Source organism: Myotis nattereri (genome assembly GCF_964212035.1).
Source record: "Myotis nattereri genome assembly, chromosome: 5".
Classification (NCBI taxonomy): Eukaryota; Metazoa; Chordata; class Mammalia; order Chiroptera; family Vespertilionidae; genus Myotis; species Myotis nattereri.
In genome coordinates, this window is record NC_138080.1 from 24562453 (window position 1) to 24579608 (window position 17156).

General features: G+C 40.7%; 1 protein-coding gene across 3 annotated transcripts in view; it reads left to right on the plus strand.

Annotated features, from left to right (window-relative positions):
- LOC308519957 (uncharacterized protein) overlaps positions 1 to 15866 on the plus strand; it is a 33144-nt gene extending 17278 nt beyond the window's left edge. For 2 of the 3 annotated variants that reach the window (XM_081092326.1, XM_081092325.1), the window contains 3 exons: positions 10880 to 11006; positions 11409 to 11481; positions 12485 to 15866. In XM_081092326.1, the coding sequence (XP_080948452.1) occupies positions 10880 to 11006; positions 11409 to 11481; positions 12485 to 14654 (2370 nt within the window). In that variant the 3' untranslated portion in view covers positions 14655 to 15866. The remainder of the gene's footprint in view (positions 1 to 10879; positions 11007 to 11408; positions 11482 to 12484) is intronic. The other variant, XM_081092327.1, reaches the window with a different exon arrangement.
- The last annotated feature ends 1290 nt before the right edge of the window (positions 15867 to 17156 follow it).

A 17156-nucleotide genomic window follows, 5' to 3' on the forward strand; every position in this document is an offset into this window, starting at 1 on the left:
TGAAGATTTCAATTAAGTTCATCTGATCTAGTGAGTCATATAGGATTGATATTTCTTTGCTGATTTTTTTGTCTAGAGGATTTATCCAGGGATGTTAGTGGTGTATTAAAGTCTCCTACTATGATTGCATTGTTGTCTGTCTCTCCGTTGATATCTTCCCGGAGTTTTTTTTTTTTTTTTTTTTTTTTTTTTTTTTTTTTTTTAATGTATTTGGGTGCTCCTGCATTGGATGCATGTATGTTTATCAGGGTTATATCCTCTTGTTGAATCAATCCCTTTAGTATATGAAGTGGCCTTCTTTATCTCTTGTTATGGCCTTCACTTTGAGGTCAATTTTGTCAGATATAAGTATTGCTACCCCAGCTTTTTTTACATTTCCATTTACCTGAAAGATATTTTTCCATCCCTTCACTTTTAGTCTGTGTGAGTCCCTTGTTCTAAGGTGGATCTCTTGTAGACAGCAAATTATGGGTCATGTTTTTTTTATCCATTCAGCCACTCGATGTCTTTTGATTGGAGCATTGAGTCTATTTACATTTAAAGTAATTATTAATTGGTACTTGTTTGTAGCTATTTTTATTTTTTGTGCCTATGTTCTTTCTTACCTTTTTATTTCTTTCTTTTTACACCAGTCCTTTTAGCATTTCTTGCATTGCTGGCTTGGTAGTGATAAACATCCCCTAGCCTTTTATTTTGTCTGTGAAACTCCTTATTTCCTCTTCAATTTTGAATGATAACTTTGCTGGGTAGAGTATTCTTGGACTCAGTCCCTTGCTTTACATCACTTTGTAAATTTCCTTCCATTCTTTTCTGGCCTGATGTGTTTCTATTGAGAAATCACTTGATAATTTAATGGGAAATCCCTTGTACGTAACTTTCTGTCTCTCTCCTGCAGCCTTTAAAATTCTCTCTTTGTCCTAAACATTTGCCATCATAATTATGTTGTGTTTTGGTGTGGGTCTTTTTGGGTTCATCCTTTTTGGGACTCTCTGTGTTTATGTGACCTTTCTCTTCCTCATGTCAGGGAAGTTTTCTGACATTATTTCTTCAAATAGGTTTTCTAACCCTTGTTCCTATTCCTGTTGTTCTGGAACCCCTATTATTCATATGTTGCTTCGTTTCATGTTGTCCCATAGCTCCCTTAGGCTCTCCTTCTGTCTTTTAAGTTTTTTGCAGTTCATTTTGGGTTTGTTTTGCTTCCCTGTCTTCTAATTCACCTATTCAGTCCTCCACTTCTCCTAGTCTACTGTTAAAACTTTCCATGGTGTTTTTTATTTCAGCCATATCACTCTTCATTTATTCTTGATTCTTACATAAGTTGTTGATTTTTTTCATCCATCTGGTTTTTGAATTGTATGACCCTTATTCTGAATTCTTTTTCTGACATATTGCATGCCTCTGTTTCAATTAGCTGCTTTTCTGACAAACATTTTCTTTCCTCTGGAGTTTTTTTTGTCTACCCATTTTTGATCTCACCGATGGATCTAGATGTTGAGTCATTCAGAGGCTGCTCCTTGGGTGGCACTGGCTCCTCAGGCTGCGGTTGCTCCTTGGGCAGTTGCAGCAACAGCTGCTTCTTAGTAGACAGTGGCTCCTCTGGTGGGTGCTGTTAGCAGCAGTGGTGGCTCCTCTGTCTGGTGGGGGAGGCTGCTTGCACAGCTGCTGCTCCTTGGATGGGGATGGACTGCTCACGAGGCTGCTGCTTCTTCAATGGGGGCGGGCTGCATGCAGCTGCTGCTCCTCAGAAGGGGGCAGGCTGCTCACGTGGCTGCTGCTCCTTGGTTGGGGTATGGCTGTACACGGCTGCTGCTTCTTGGATGGGACAGGCTGCTCATGAGGTTGCTGCTCCTTGGACATGGGCAGGTTGCTGGCAGGTCTGCTGCTCCTCATACCATGGCAGGCTACTCGCGCAGCTGGTGCTCCTCGGATGGGGACAGGCTACTCATATCGCTGCTGCTCCTTGGACGGGGGACAGGCTGCTTGCACAGCTGCTGCTCCACAGACAGAAGTGAGCTGCATGTGCAGCTTCTATTCCTTGGACGAGGGTGGGCCGCTCACCTGGCTCCTGCTCATTGGAGCAGGCTGTGTGTAGCTGGTGCTCCTCGGGCTGGTGCGGGCTGCACAGGGCTGCCTCTCCTCGGATTTGGATGGTCTGCTCGTGTGGCTGCTGCTCCTAGGTCTGGGGTGGGCTGCTTGGGTGGCTGCTGCTGCTCGGACAGGGGTTGGCTGCTCCCGTGGCTGCTGCTCCTCAGACAGGGGTGGGCTGCATGCATGGCTGCTGCTCCTAGGATGGATGTATTATTGCTCTCATAATCCAAGGCTGCTGGTCCCAAACTCGCCTGCTTACCTGCCTGATTGCCACTAACTGCTTCTGCCAGCCAGCTGAATCACCCACTAACCACTTCCCTGCCAGCCTGATCAATGCCTAACTGCTCCCCTGCCGGCCCGATTGCCCCTAACTGTGCTCCCCTGTCAGCCTGGTCACCCCTAATTGCCCTCCCCTCCTGGCCTGGTCACCCCCAACTGCCCTCCCCTGCAGGCCTGGTCCCTCCCAACTGCCCTACCCTGCAGACCTGGTCCCCAACTGCCCTCTCCTGCAGGCCTTGTTCCTCCCAACTGCCCTCTCTTGCTGGCCTCGTTCCCCCCCAGCTGCCCTCCCTTGCAGGCCTAGTTGCCCCTAACTACCCTCCTCTGCCACCCTGGTTGCCCTTAACTGCCCTCCCCTGCCTGCCCACTTGCCCCTAACTGCCCTCCTCTGCTGGCCTGGTTGCCCCTAACTGTCCTCCCCTACAGGCCTGGTTGCCCCCAACTGCCCTCCCCTGCTGGCTTGGTCACCCCTAAGTGCCCTTCCCTGCTGGCCCGATTGCCCCTAACTGCCCTCCCCTGCCAGCCTGGTCACCCCTAACTGCCCTCCCCTCCTGGCCCAGTCACCCCTTAACTGCCCTCCCCTGCAGGCCTGATTGTTCCCAACTGCCTCCCTTGCCAGCCTGGTCTCCCCTAAATGTCCTCCCCTGCAGGCCTGGTCCCTCCCAACTGCCCTCCCTTGCTGGCCTGATAGTTCACAACTGCCCTCTCCTACTGGCCATCTTGTAGTGGACATCTTTGACCACATGGGGAAGCCATCTTGTGTGTTAGAGTGATGGCCAATTTGCATATTACCTCTTTATAGGATTGTTTGTCTTCCTTCTGTTAAGTTGTGTGGGTTCCTTATATATTTTGGATACTAACCCTTTATTAGATCTATTATTGCTAAATATGTTCTCCCATACAGTGGTCTCCCTTATCGTTTTATTGATGGTTTCTTTTGCTGTGCAGAAGATTTATATTTTGAGGAAGTCCCATTTGTTATTTTTTCCCTTAGTTTCCTTTGTTTTAGGAGATGTGTCTATAAACATACTGCTACAAGAGATGTCTCAGATTTTGCTGCCTATGGTTTCTTCTAGGATTTTTATGGTTTCACGACTTACATTGAATTTAAGTCTTTTATCCATTTTGAGTTTATTCTTGCATATGGTGTAAGTTGGTGGTCTAGTTTCATTTCTTTTGCATGTGTCTGTCCAATTTTCCCAACAACATTTATTGAAGAGACTCCCTTGACTCCATTCTATGCTCTTGCCTCCTTTGTCAAATATTAATGGAGCATAATGGATTGGTTCAATTTCTGGGTTCTCTGTTCTGTTCCATTGATCTATATGCCCGTTCTTGTGCCAGTACCAGGCTGTTTTCATTTTGGTAGCTTTGTAGTATAACTTCAAATTCCGTGTTGTGATTCCTCCTACTTTGTTTTTCTTTCTCAAAATTGCTGCAGCTATTTGGGGTCTTTTTTGATTCCATATACATTTTTGGAGTATTTGTTCTATCTCTGTGAAAGATGACATTGGTATTTTAATGGGATTTCATTGACTCTGTAGATTGCCTTGGATAGTATGGACATTTTAATGATGTTGATTCTACCAATCCATGAACAGAATATATTCTTCCAGTTGGTTATATCTTCTTCTACCTTTTTATTCCATGTCTTGTAGTTTTCCGAGTATAGGTCTTTTTCCTGCTTGGTTAAGTTTATTCCTAAGTATCTTAATTTGTTTTGTTCCCAACGTAAATGGGATTGTTTGTTTAGTTTCTCTTTCTGAGAATTCATTGTTGGTGTATAAACAAACCATTGATTTTGGGGTATTAGTTTTGTATCCTGCTACATTGCTAAATTCATTGATTAAATCTAGTAGTGTTTTGGTGGAGTCTTTAGGGTTTTCTGTGTATAATATTATGTCTTCTGTGAATAATGAGATTTTTACTTCTGCGTTTCCAATATGGATGCTTTTTATTTCTTCTTGTCTGAACACTGTGACTAGGACTTCCACTACTATCCTATTTAATAAAGAGGGAATATGCAAATTGACCATCATGCCATAACAATATGGCTGCCCCACAGCAGAGACAGGGATTCTGTAACACAAGATGGCTATGCCCACACCAGAGGCAGAGATCATGTAACACAAGATGGCTGCACCCATAGCGGAGGCTGAGTTCCTGTAATGAGCCTTAACGAGCAATAAGCAGGGACCTGTGACTGCATGGCTTTGGGCCAGGGCAGCAGACCTGAAGCTGCACCCCCTGCCTGGTGGAGCTTGACAGGGGACCTCGGGCCATGCCAGGGTCCACATCTGAGACCATGTCCCCCACCCCAGCGCCAGGCCCGGAGACCCCAGGCTGCACCCCCCGCCTGGCATGGCTTGACGGGGGTCGTCAAGATGCACCCCACCCCCATCTGGCGGGGCTTGACAGGGTACCTCAGGCCGCGCACTTTGCCCCGGGCCCGGGCACATGAGGACATGCCCCCTGCCCATCATGTGCCAGGGTTCCTGAGGCTGTACCCCCTGCCTGGCTTGTGCTGGGGGACCTGAGGTTGTACCCCCCCACCTGGTGGGGCTGGACAGTGGACCTGAGGCTGTGCCCCCCCACCCAGTGGGGCTTGATGGGGGACCTGAGGCTGTGCCCCCTGCCCGGCACTGGGACAGGGGACCTGAGGCCCAGAAGTGCTTGATGGGGGTGGGGCCGGCCAGGTCTGGATCTTGCCCAGTGGAGGTGGGGTCAGCCGGGTCTGGGTCTTATGTGATTTTGAAGTGCACACGGGTAGATGGGGACTTGGCTCTGGGTCCTGGCTGCGCCCCAGACTCTGACAGGAGGAAGATTTTCATATACATTTTACTAATTTTCTTTCATCTCTGACACTTCTATTATAGAGAAAGGGCAAATAGCAACATTAAAAGCTTTTCCTCTAATTAATTCCCTTTTAATGTGCATGAATTTTGTGCACTGGACCACTAATAATGAATAAGAGTAGTGGAAGCGGACATCCCTGTCTTGTTCCAGGTCAATTGGAACCATGCTTTAATTGTAAAACAATTTATTTTTGCCCATTGAATATGATGTTGCCTGTATGTTTGTCCTATATGGCCTTTATCATATTGAGATATGCTCTCTATATTCCCACTTTGCTGAGAGTTTTTATCAAAACTGGGTGTTGGATTTTGCCAATGCTTTTTCTGCATCTATTCATATGATCATGTGAGTTTTGTTCTTCAATTTGTTTATGTGTTGTATCACGTTTATTGATTTGCAAATATTGTACCAGTCTGGAATAAATCCCACTTGGTCATGGTGTATGATCTTTTTAAGATATTGCTGGGTGCAATTTGCTGATATTTTGTCGAGGATTTATCATATATGTTCATGAGGGATATTGGGCTGTAATTCTCTTTCTTTGTAGTGTCTTTATCTGGTTTTAGAATTAGGATAATACTGGCCTCATAAAGAGAGTTTGGAAGTGTTCCTTCGTCTTGGATTTTCTGAAATAGTTTGAGGAGTAAAGGTGTTAGTTCCTCTTTGAATAAATAAGAACTCCCCTGTGAAGCTGTCTGGACCTAGGCTTTTGTTAGCTGGGAGTTTTTAATTACTGCTTCTATTTTATCAGTTGTTATTGGCCTATTCAGGTTTTCTGATTCCTTCTGACTCAGTTTTAGGAGACTGTATTTTTTTTTTAGGAATTTGTCCATTTCATCCACATTTTCCAGCTTGTTGGCATATAGTTGTTCATAGTATTTTCTTACAATCCTTTGCATTTCTGTGGTGTAGTTGGTTACTTCTCCACTTTCGTTTCTGGTTTTAGTTATTTAGGTCCTCTCTCTTTGTTTCTTGATAAGTCTGGCTAACAGTTTATCAATTTTGTTTACCCTTTCAAAGAACAATCTCTTGGTTTTATTAGATTTTTTTTTGCATTGTTTTTGTTGGTTTGTCTGTTTGATCTCTATGTAGTTTGTTTCTGCTGCAATCTTTATTATTTCCATCCTTCTACTTACTCTGGACTTTTCTTATTTAACTCTTTCTAGTTCTATAACCAGTAGGGTTCAATAGTTTATTGTTGATTTTTCTTGTTATTTGAGGTATGCCTGTAGTTCTATCAACTTCTCTCTTAGGAATTCTTTTGCTGTGTCCCAGAGATTTGGGGTTGTTGTGTGTTCATTTTCATTTATTTCAGGAAGTTTTTGATTTCTTTCTTGATCTTGTTGGTAACCCATTCATTGTTTGATATTATGCTCTTTAGCCTCCATGTGTTTGAATGTTTTTTGGTGTTTTTACTGTAACATATAAATAATTAACATTCTGCAGATGAGCAATACACATTTTAAGAGCTGCTTCAAATAAAATACAAGACTTATTCATTAACAGATTCAAATTTATCCTCTAGATTCTCCATATGAGGCAAATTGAGATTAATATTTCAGTATCCTGTTATTTCAAAATACCTAGATATTTAATAATTTTTACTATTTAATCTAGCAAACTCTGAAGTTTCAAATTACCAAAGACTTTGGAAAACTGTTCAGGCATATATAATTACCCCTGATAAAGCTTTATCATATACCCTTCATTTTATTTATTTTGCCTTAACAATGTAGTGAGATTTTAAAGCCAATTATTATTACCCAAGGCATTTTCTTGGCAGATTTTGTAATAGGGACAACTCACTGGCCTTTAGTGGCTTTAATGTTTTGTTTTTCTTTTTACAAAAATGGGAGTAGCCCCCTACTGCTATTTCTGTACCCTGCTGAAAGCACTTGGGCAGGTCTAATCCTCCTAGGAAAAAGACTTGAGGGGTTTAAATAATTATTTCCCATATTTTTTCTTTCTGAGTAGTCTTACAACATGAAATCTTACCTATAAGAAGAGATATTGTCCTAGCCGGTTTGGCTCAGTGGATGGAGTGTCAGCCTATGGACCGAAGAGTCCCAAGTTTGATTCCGGTCAAGGGCACAGGCCTGGGTTGCAGGCTCGGTGCAATGTGTAGGAGGCAGCCAATGAATGATTCCCTCTTGTCATTGATGCTTCTATCTCTCTTCCTCTCCTTTCATCTCTGAAATAAACAAAAAGGTATTAACAACAACAAAAAAATAGAAGTGATGTTAAAAACAGAAACAGAAAAAATCCTACAGTAAATAAATGGGTACTCATAAAAGTGTGGACTGGCAGATTAGCATTAGAATCTTATCTCACACTCACCCATCACAGCAAATGGGTTCTGAGTGGCACAAAGGCCAAACAGTAGAGACAGAGGATTCCTGGTGTTCATGAAACAGCAAAATCAAGTCCCCCAAAGATAAGAAAGCAAGCAAAGAACATCAGTAACCAAGTTACATTACAGACAGACAAGAACTTTCACTAGATAATGACTTTCACTAGATAATAGCTGATGACTTGAGAGGGAGAGCAGGAAGAGTCCCCAAGGTAAGAATTCTTGGCAGCTGCTGGGAAGTTCCTGTAATCCCTGCCACATGTTCAGCCTACCACAGGTAGCTGGGGCCTCTAGCAAAGTAAAATATGCCCTATCCTTAAAGAAATCAAACCAAACAACAAAGACAAAAAACAATAATCAACAGAGACACTCTATGGACAATTTTTACAGGCGCGTATAACCCACAGCCAAGACTTAATGAATCAGTCCTTTTCTGGGATCTTTCTGGTGTGTTACAGTGCCCGGGGCTTGTAGCCGGAATGCAGCCCAGAGGACTCCCAGGCGGGGTTACCAGTAAACACCTACAAACAGCCTGTTGTTCACAGATCTCATCATATTCTGCTCTCAGAATTATATATTGACTGGAGTCCAGTGTTCTTTTGCCCCAAATCTGCCAGTCCCAAGGCATCTTATGGTAATTTTCAGACAAGGCATGAAGGAGTCCTTATGTAAATGGCCCATTTTCTCTCATACTTTTCCTTATTTCATTAAAGGCATTAAAGGAGAATGGTTCATCTATCCAGTTACCTTGCATCTTGCATAATGGGCAAGCCAAAAGCTCTCCTGCCCTAGCCGGTTTGGCTCAGTGGATAGAGCGTCGGACTGTGGACTGAAAGGTCCCAGGTTCGATTCCAGTCAAGGGCACATGCCTGGGTTGTGGACTCGGTCCAACGTACAGGAGGCAGCCGATCAATGATTCCCTCTCATCATTGATGTTTCTATCTCTCTCTTCTCTGAAATCAATAAAAATATATTTATAAAAACAAAATAAAAAAGCTCTCCTAACATAGCTTGCCTAACACATGATGCCATTACTGAGGATTTAGTTGATGAGCCTTCCCACACTGGAGGCGGAGGATCAGGGGCCTTCGGTATTTCGGGCTTTACAGGCTCTACTGCAGGAGGAGGGGATGGTGATAAATCATCCTGGTGTTCTGTAGGCTTTTGATCCTCAATATGAAGTGGGCACAGTGCAGCTTGAAGAAGCACCCACATAATTAAAGATGACAAAGGCACTTGTTTTCCCTGGGCCCAGTTTCTCTTTAAATTTCTACCTACTTATTCCTAGAGAACAGGTCTAATGTTCCAGCATCATGGAACCAAGGGTTATCCTAACTAATAAAGAGAGAATAAGTTAATTGACCATCACAAGATAGCAGCACCACAGCCAATAAGGATGGAATATGCTAATTGACTGTCACATCCTCAAAGATGGCAGAACCCACAGCCACAAGATGTGGTGCCAAGTCCCCTCAGCTCCGCCAGAGGGGCAGTCATGCGGAATGGCCGGTCCTGCCCCCAGGCACCATTATATATTGTTGTCATCTGTGGTACAACCAGCGGGGCCATCAGGGGTCCTGCTCCCACCTGCATTGGCCTGGCGCCATCTGGTCGCCGACACTATCCCCCATCTTTACTGCCCATCCCCACCTATGGGGCGACCTGCAGGATTTTCAGGACTCCCACTTACATCCACCTTGGCCTGGCGCTGCCCGATCACCTACAGCACCATCCTGTAGCAGTCTGGCTCTCATCGGGGCCCATCGGGCCAGCATTGCCTCCACTGCTGCCTGCTGCTACTGCCACGTTGCCTATACCCACCTTCTTTTGTGCCAAACCCTGGTGATCTGCTTAAGTCATAGCAAGCTGTGGAACTCCTGCTTGGTCAAACTCCCAGGGACAATTTCCATATTAGCCTTTTATTATACAGGATACTATCTTTAGTTTAATGTGTATTCTTGCCTCCTTTGTCAAGTATTCCATGACCATAAAGGCATGGGTTTATATCTGGGTTCTCTGTTCCATTCCACTGATTTAAATGCTGTTTTTTGGCCAGGACCATGCTGTTTTGATTACTATAGCCTTGTAGTACGGTTGGATATTAGGTAGTGTGATTCATCCACATTTGTTCTTCTTTCTCAAGATTGCTGTTGCTATTATAGGTGTTTTGTGGTCTCTATAAAACTTTTGAATATTTGTTGTAGTTATGTGAGATCTATTCTGGGTATATTGATAGGAATTGCATTGAAGCTATAGATTGCTTTGGGTAGTATGGACATTTTAATTATATTAATTTTTCCTCTCCATAAACCCCATATATGCTTCCATTTATATTTCACAATCCAATTTGATTTTATATTTAATTTTCTTTTGTATAAGTTTCAAGTGAAATTAATTTCAACATGAAAATATTGCAGATTTCAATTAAGGCCCTTGTAATACCAAGTATTAAATTGTTCCTCAAGGTCCAGGCCCCAGTTAGAGTGTCACAATTCTGCCAGAAAGACCTCTTGAATGTGAACTTATGATTTCAATATACGTGTCTATGTGTCCTAAAAATCAGTATGAAGTAACTGTCAGGCTCATGAGTAGAGGACTTTTGTGGTGGGGTAAGTTGCCCTATCTTGCTTATGCCCAAGCTCTAACTCTAACATCCTATCTCCATGAAATGAGAGAGGCAAAAGAAGGTCAAACTGAGTTACTAACAAATACTATGAAAACAAATCATCATTCATACTCCTCCACAAGAATATTTTCATTCATTCAGATGTATCTGACTACTTCTAATAATCTGGAGTACTTCCAGTCAATATGGCAAATTTTGCTCTCATTCGAATTTTCACTCACCACCTGGTCTCTCCTGTTCGGTGATGAGAATAGAAGCGCAAGCTACCAGGCCTTTATTGTATTCACAGTCACTAAAACTTTATGCAGATATGGCAGTATGTTTCATGGACAGCTGCATCAAAAGGTGGTTATAATGGAGATGAGTGTTCTCACAAGGAATCGATGAGCTTAAAATAGAAGTATTTTAATATGTTAAGATAGAAGTTGTTCAAGGTGCTCTTTACCCTGACATTTGAGAGCAATGAAGACTTGAAGCGATCACTGTAAAATCATACCAATAAGTTCCATGTGTTCTTGAGGAAGTTAGATTGGCAAATTAATAATAGTCTTACTACAATCAAGTCATATACTAAATGTTGGGGACCAGGTGTCCTATGTGAACTTCTTATGAATTATGTATAAGTTCCCAGTTCTGTCTGTCTTACCCATATTCCTATATGCACATGTGGGATGTTTTAGGACTCAGTGGCCTTTGTGGATGTTAATGTGGAGTTCACCACAGAGGAGTGGGCTTTCCTGGATCCCACCCAGAAGAAACTCTACACAGATGTGATGCTGGAAACCTTCTGGAACCTGGCATCAGTTGGTAGGTATCACAAATTTTTTAAAAATATATTTTTATTAATTTTAGGGAGGAAGGGGAGGGAGAGAATGAAAGCAAAATCAATGATGAGACAGAATCACTGATTGGGTACCACCTGCACACCTCACACTGGGGATCTAGCCGACAAATCAGTCCTATTGGAAATTTGCCTGTGACCTACTGGTTCATAGATTGATCGTCAACCACAGAGCAACTCTGGCTTGCAACAACTTGCTACTTAGACAATTAGAAAACTAGTGTTGCTTGCTCATTAATGCCGTTCCAAGAACTGAAATATGGAAAGGGAGTAGATTGGTAATTAAACCAGGAATGATCACAGCTCATTGTATACCTAAAAATCTAACCATTTTTAAATTCTTTAATAGTTTATAATGATTTTTCTAGCATGTATTTTAGAAGAAGAATGTGACGATCATGACAATGAAAATCAGTATGAAAATCATGGGATGAATCTTAGGTGAGTCTCATTGCCATGACAAAGCATTAAGAGCATCTTTCTGTTTTTTAAAATAGGTTTTTATATTTCTTATTTACTTATTTATATATTTAATATTTTTTAAAATTTATTTCAAAGAGGTAGGAAGAAGGAGAAAGAAAGAAACATCAATGATGAGAGAGAATTATTGATGACTGCCTCCTGCATGCTCCACATTTGGAATCATGTCTAGAACCTGGGAATATGCCCTGACCAGAAATTGAACTATGACCACCTGGTTCAGAGGTCCGTGCTCAAGCACTGAGCCTTGCTAGTGGTACAAAAATATGTTTTTATTGATTTTAGTATGTGGAGGTGAGAGGGAGAGATAGAGAAATCAATAGACCTTTTCCTGCATGCCCTGTACTTTGATATAAGTCTGCAGTCTGGCCATGTTCCCTTTCAGACAATTGAATCAGTAAGCCCCTGGTATCTGGGTCCATCCTGAACCACTGAGCCATATGGGCCCAGTCCACAAAAGAATCTTAAAAAGCAGATAATCCAATTGTATCAGCTCAGTTTTAAACTTACTGATTTTTAGAGTAATCTTATCAAAACTTTTTTTTCTGAAATATGACCTAGATTTTAGTGTTTAAAAAATAATTCCACTTGGAAACAATATACAGAAGTACCATTAATGAATATAAGTGTTTTCATAATAGCTATGATCCAGCCCAGTGGTCAGCAAACTGCGGCTCACGAGGCTCACGAGCCACATGCGGCTCTTTGGCCCCTTGAGTGTGGACATGAAGTTCCAATTACACTGTATGTGCATGCCCACACATGGTATTTTGTGGAAGAGCCACACTCAAGGGGCCGCAATTCTGATCCAGTCTATATCAGAAGTTTTAAGATACCCACTTTAAAAAATGGAATGTTCAGGAACTCCACCCTTTCTTTGAAAATGGTAAAAATGTCATTGTCATGCTATTATAAATATTAAATGGTTAACAGAGTATTAATAATATGCTTCTGATTTTTACAGCAGTCATATGGTAGAGAGACTCTCTACAAGGAAGGATGGTAGTCAATGCAGAGAAAACTTCAGCCAGATTCCAAATCATAATGAAAAGAAGGAAACTCCTACTGAAATAAAGCAACCTAAATCCAGGTTGTGTAGGCAAATCTTCATACGTTATTTATCTTTGAATAACCACCTGAGCTCTCACATTGGACCCAAACTATACCTGTGTCAGGAATATGAAGAAAACCCTTATAAATGTAAGGAAGCTGAGAAAGCTTTCAAGCATCACCAACATATTCAAAGCCATGAAGGCAGTCCCAGTGGGAAAGCTTTTCACTATTCAGCTTCCCTTAGAAATCACGAAAGAATGCATATCGCTGGGAAACCATATCAGTGTAAGCAATGTGGGAAAAGTTTTAGTCGTCTCATTTTCTTTAAACTCCACAAAAATACTCATAGTGGAGAGAAACCATATCAAAGTAACCAATGTGGCAAAGCTTTCAGTTCTCCCAAGTACTCAGGAAAAAATGAAAGAACACACACTGCAGAAAAACCCTATCAATGTCAGAAATCTGGAAAAGCTTTCAGTTCCACTTCTCTTAGAAATCAGGAAAGAACACACAGTGGTGAGAAACATCATGAATGTGGGAACGTCTTCAGTTGGCTCAGCTCTCTTGGAGAACATAAAAGAAGTCAGGCCAGAAAGCAGCCTCATGAATGTAAGGAATGTGGTAAAACTTTCCTTTATCCCTTTCTACTTAAAATTCATGAAAGGAGGCATACTGGGGAAAAGCCCTATGAATGTAACCATTGTGGTAAAGCTTTCTTTCATCCAACTTCCTTCCGAAGTCATGTAAGAGCTCATAATAAGGAAAAATTCTATGAATGTAAGCAATGTGGGAAAGCCTTCAGTTCTGTTGGCTCACTTGGAAAACATAAAAGAAATCATGATGGAAAGAAGCCTTATGAATGTAAGGAATGCGGTAAAACTTTCCTTTATCAGTATTCCCTTAGAATTCATGAAAAAACTCATACTGGAGAAAAACCCTATGAATGTAAACATTGTAATAAAGATTTCTTTCATCGAACTTCCCTCCGTCGTCATGAAAGAACTCATACTGGGGAAAAACCCTATGAATGTAAGCAATGTGGGAAAGCTTTTTTTTATACAGGTTCCCTCCAAAGTCATGAAAGAACTCATAATAAAGAAAAACCCTATGAATGTAAGCAATGTGGCAAGACTTTTAGTTTTTCCAAATCTCTTAGCAATCATGAAAGAATGCATATTGTGGAGAAAACTTATGAGTGTAAGCAATGTGGGAAAGCTTTCAGATATTCCATATCTCTTAGGAATCATGAAAAAATTCATACTGTGGAGAAACCGTATGAATGTAAGCAATGTGGGAAAACTTTCAGATATTCTACATATCTTAGAAATCATGAAAGAATGCATACTAGGGACAAATCCTATGAATGTAAGCAATGTGGGAAAGTTTTCAGACATTCCACTTTTCTTAATAATCATGAAAGAATGCATACTGGGGAGAAACCCTATGAATACAAGCAATGTGAGAAAGCCTTCAGTTCTCCCAGTTCTCTTGCAACACATAAAGGAAATCATGATGGAAAGAAGCCTCATGAATGTAAAGAATGCGGTAAAACTTTCCTTTATCCCTCTTTGCTTAGAATTCATGAAAGAATGCATACTGGGGAAAAACCCTATGAATGTAACCATTGTGGTAAAGCTTTCTCTTATCTAACTTCCCTCCAATGTCATGAAAGAACTCATAATAAGGAAAAACCCTATGAATGTAAGCAATGTGGGAAAGCTTTCCGACATCCCATTCTTCTTAGAAATCATGAAAGGATGCATACTGGGGAGAAACCCTATGAATGTAAGCAATGTGGGAAAGCCTTCAGTTCTCCCAATTCTCTTGCAACGCATAAAAGAAATCATGACGGAAAGAAGCCTCATGAATGTAAGGATTGTGGTAAAACTTTCCTTTATCCTTCTTTGCTTAGAATTCATGAAAGAATGCATACTGGGGAAAAACCCTATGAATGTAAGCATTGTGGTAAAGATTTCTCTCAACGAACTTACCTCCGTCGTCATGAAAGAACTCATACTGGCATAAAATGCTATGAATATAAGCATTGTGATAAAGGTTTCTATTATCTGTTTTCTCTCTAACATGAAAGAATTCATACTGAGGAAAAACCCTAAGAATGTAAGCAATGTGGTAAAGATTTCTCTCAACAAACTTACCTCCATTGCCATGAAAGAGCTCATACTGGGATAAAATGCTATGAATATAAGCATTGTGATAAAGGTTTCTATTACCTGTTTTCTCTCTAACATGAAAGAACTCATACTGGGGAAAAACCCTATGAATGTAAGAAATGTAAAACTTTTTCTTATACACATTCCCTCTAAAGTCAAGAAAGAACTCATAATAAGGAAAAACCCTATAAATGTAAGCAATGTGGATAAAACCTTCAGTCTGCTCACACATCTTCAAAGACATGAAAAAACTCATAATGGGGGAAAACCTTATGAATGTAAGCAACATGGGAAAACTTTCCGTTGAACTTCACATCTTCGAAGATATAAAAGAACTCATGATGGAAAGAAGCTCATGAATAAGGAATGAGGTAAACCTTTTTGTTATCCCCTTTTCTCGTAGATATCATGAAATGTATACTGGGGAGAAACCCTATGAATGCAAGAAAGCCTACAGTCATCCCAGATCCTTTCAAATTCACAAAAGCTCTCATAGTGGAGAGAAACCATGTCAATGCAAAGAATGTAGTAAAACCATAAGCTTCTGAACTAGTTTTAATAGACATGTGAAAACAAATCCTATTGATAAACTGTTAATATAGAGAATAGTAAAGAGCCTTTATTTATCCTCTCAGCTATGCCATCATGTATGATTATCCATATTGGGGATGGACCCTAGAAATGTGTAAGAGGGTTAGAAAGCATTCATTTCTTCCAGTTTATTGTAAAGGATGAAAGAACTCACTGAAGAGAAGCCCTGTCATGTGAACATGGTAGAAGAGCCTTTGGCCATCCTATTTCTTTACAAAATCATGAAGGGACTCCCACCCAAGAATAAGTATGAACATAAGGAATGTGGGAGAACCTTTCTTAGACATGTGAAAATGCACCTGGAGAAATAGTGTATACATATAGAGAAGGTGGGGAAGCCTTCAGCTGTCCCTCTTTCTTGGAAAGGTCATGAAATAAACTCAAAGTGAAGAATTGTCTTGAATGTAAAAATGTAGGAAAACCTTCATGTTGCCTTATATCCCTACAATACCATGTGATAATGTACACTGTATAATGTGTACAATGAAAACTTTAAAATTTTAAACATACTTCCAAACTAGTTTGAAGACTGCACTGAAAAAAAAATCCTATTAGTGTAACTAATTGGTACATATAAGTTGCAAATTAAGTCATATATTTCAGGAAACTCACAGCATTAAAGTTCTATAAACATTTGACATATTTGCTCATTATCAGTACTCATTCTTTGTTAGTTTTTTAAGTTGCTTTTTTGGAATGAGGAAGAGAGAGAGAGTAGTGTAGAGAAACATCAATGTGAGAGAGAAACATAGATAGTTGGCTTCCTGTGTGCCTTTCCAAGGATCGACCCCGTTATACCCAGTAATGTGCCCTGCCAGGTATTGAATGAATAGACCTTGCACACATATTAATTCTTTTTTACTTTTTTAACAGCACTTGAAATTCACAATTATTTTAGTTAATAAATATTGGTTTTATATTTGTATTTACTGATAGTTCACTGTAGAGTCCCATGTGAATTATTTTCATGTTTGGTTTTTGTGTTGCTTTTTAGCTGGGAACTGTGCTATAAAGTTTACATTAAGAAAATATTTTAGTTTATTTTTCTCAATCATGGCCTTGACAGCCAAGAAGATCGTCAAAACTGCAAGCCACTGCTTTACTTCCCTTGATGTTGGGTGGAAGCTTTACAGTTGTTCAGAATTCAACAGTAAAGATCCAGCATGGGTTGGCTTTTCCTGCAAGCCTATAGGTATCCACCAGGTAACAAATGCAGACTGTCATGTTTGAGGCTTTTTTCTGAAGGGTGCACACTGTTCTCTAGATTGCATTTGCATGAGGTCTAATTTGACTAGTAATCATCTTGTTCTGTTGTTACTACTACTGACTATGATTCAGATCCCGCTGTGACAGCTGCAGTGGTGCAGTGCCACGGAGCCCCGTGCCAGTTTGTTCTTGTACCGCCCTCTGCAGTGAGGGCTCTGAGCCAGTCCTTCCATGTGAGAATCGGCACTTTCCTCATTGCAGGCAGACTCTGGATGTGTGCTGTCACTCAGAGATGAATGTTAGCTCAATGTTTTCATTTGTCTTTGGTTGTATTGAATAACGTTATGTGCATTTTTCTGTAATAATTGCATCTGTAATTTTTAAGGAAGTATTAACTGTTTCATAAGCATTCTTCTGTGAAGAACTATTTTGTTTTTATTTCCTGAGGATATATTTAAGTATTCGTTGGAATTATGTAATTTCAGGTCATTTTGTAATTGTTTTCTTTTAATACATTCTGAATCAAAATGATATGTGTACAAATTCAGATGTTTTCCTCAAGTTACATTTTTAATTTCTTTATATTTATCACTTTTAGCATTAGACTTCTTTGTT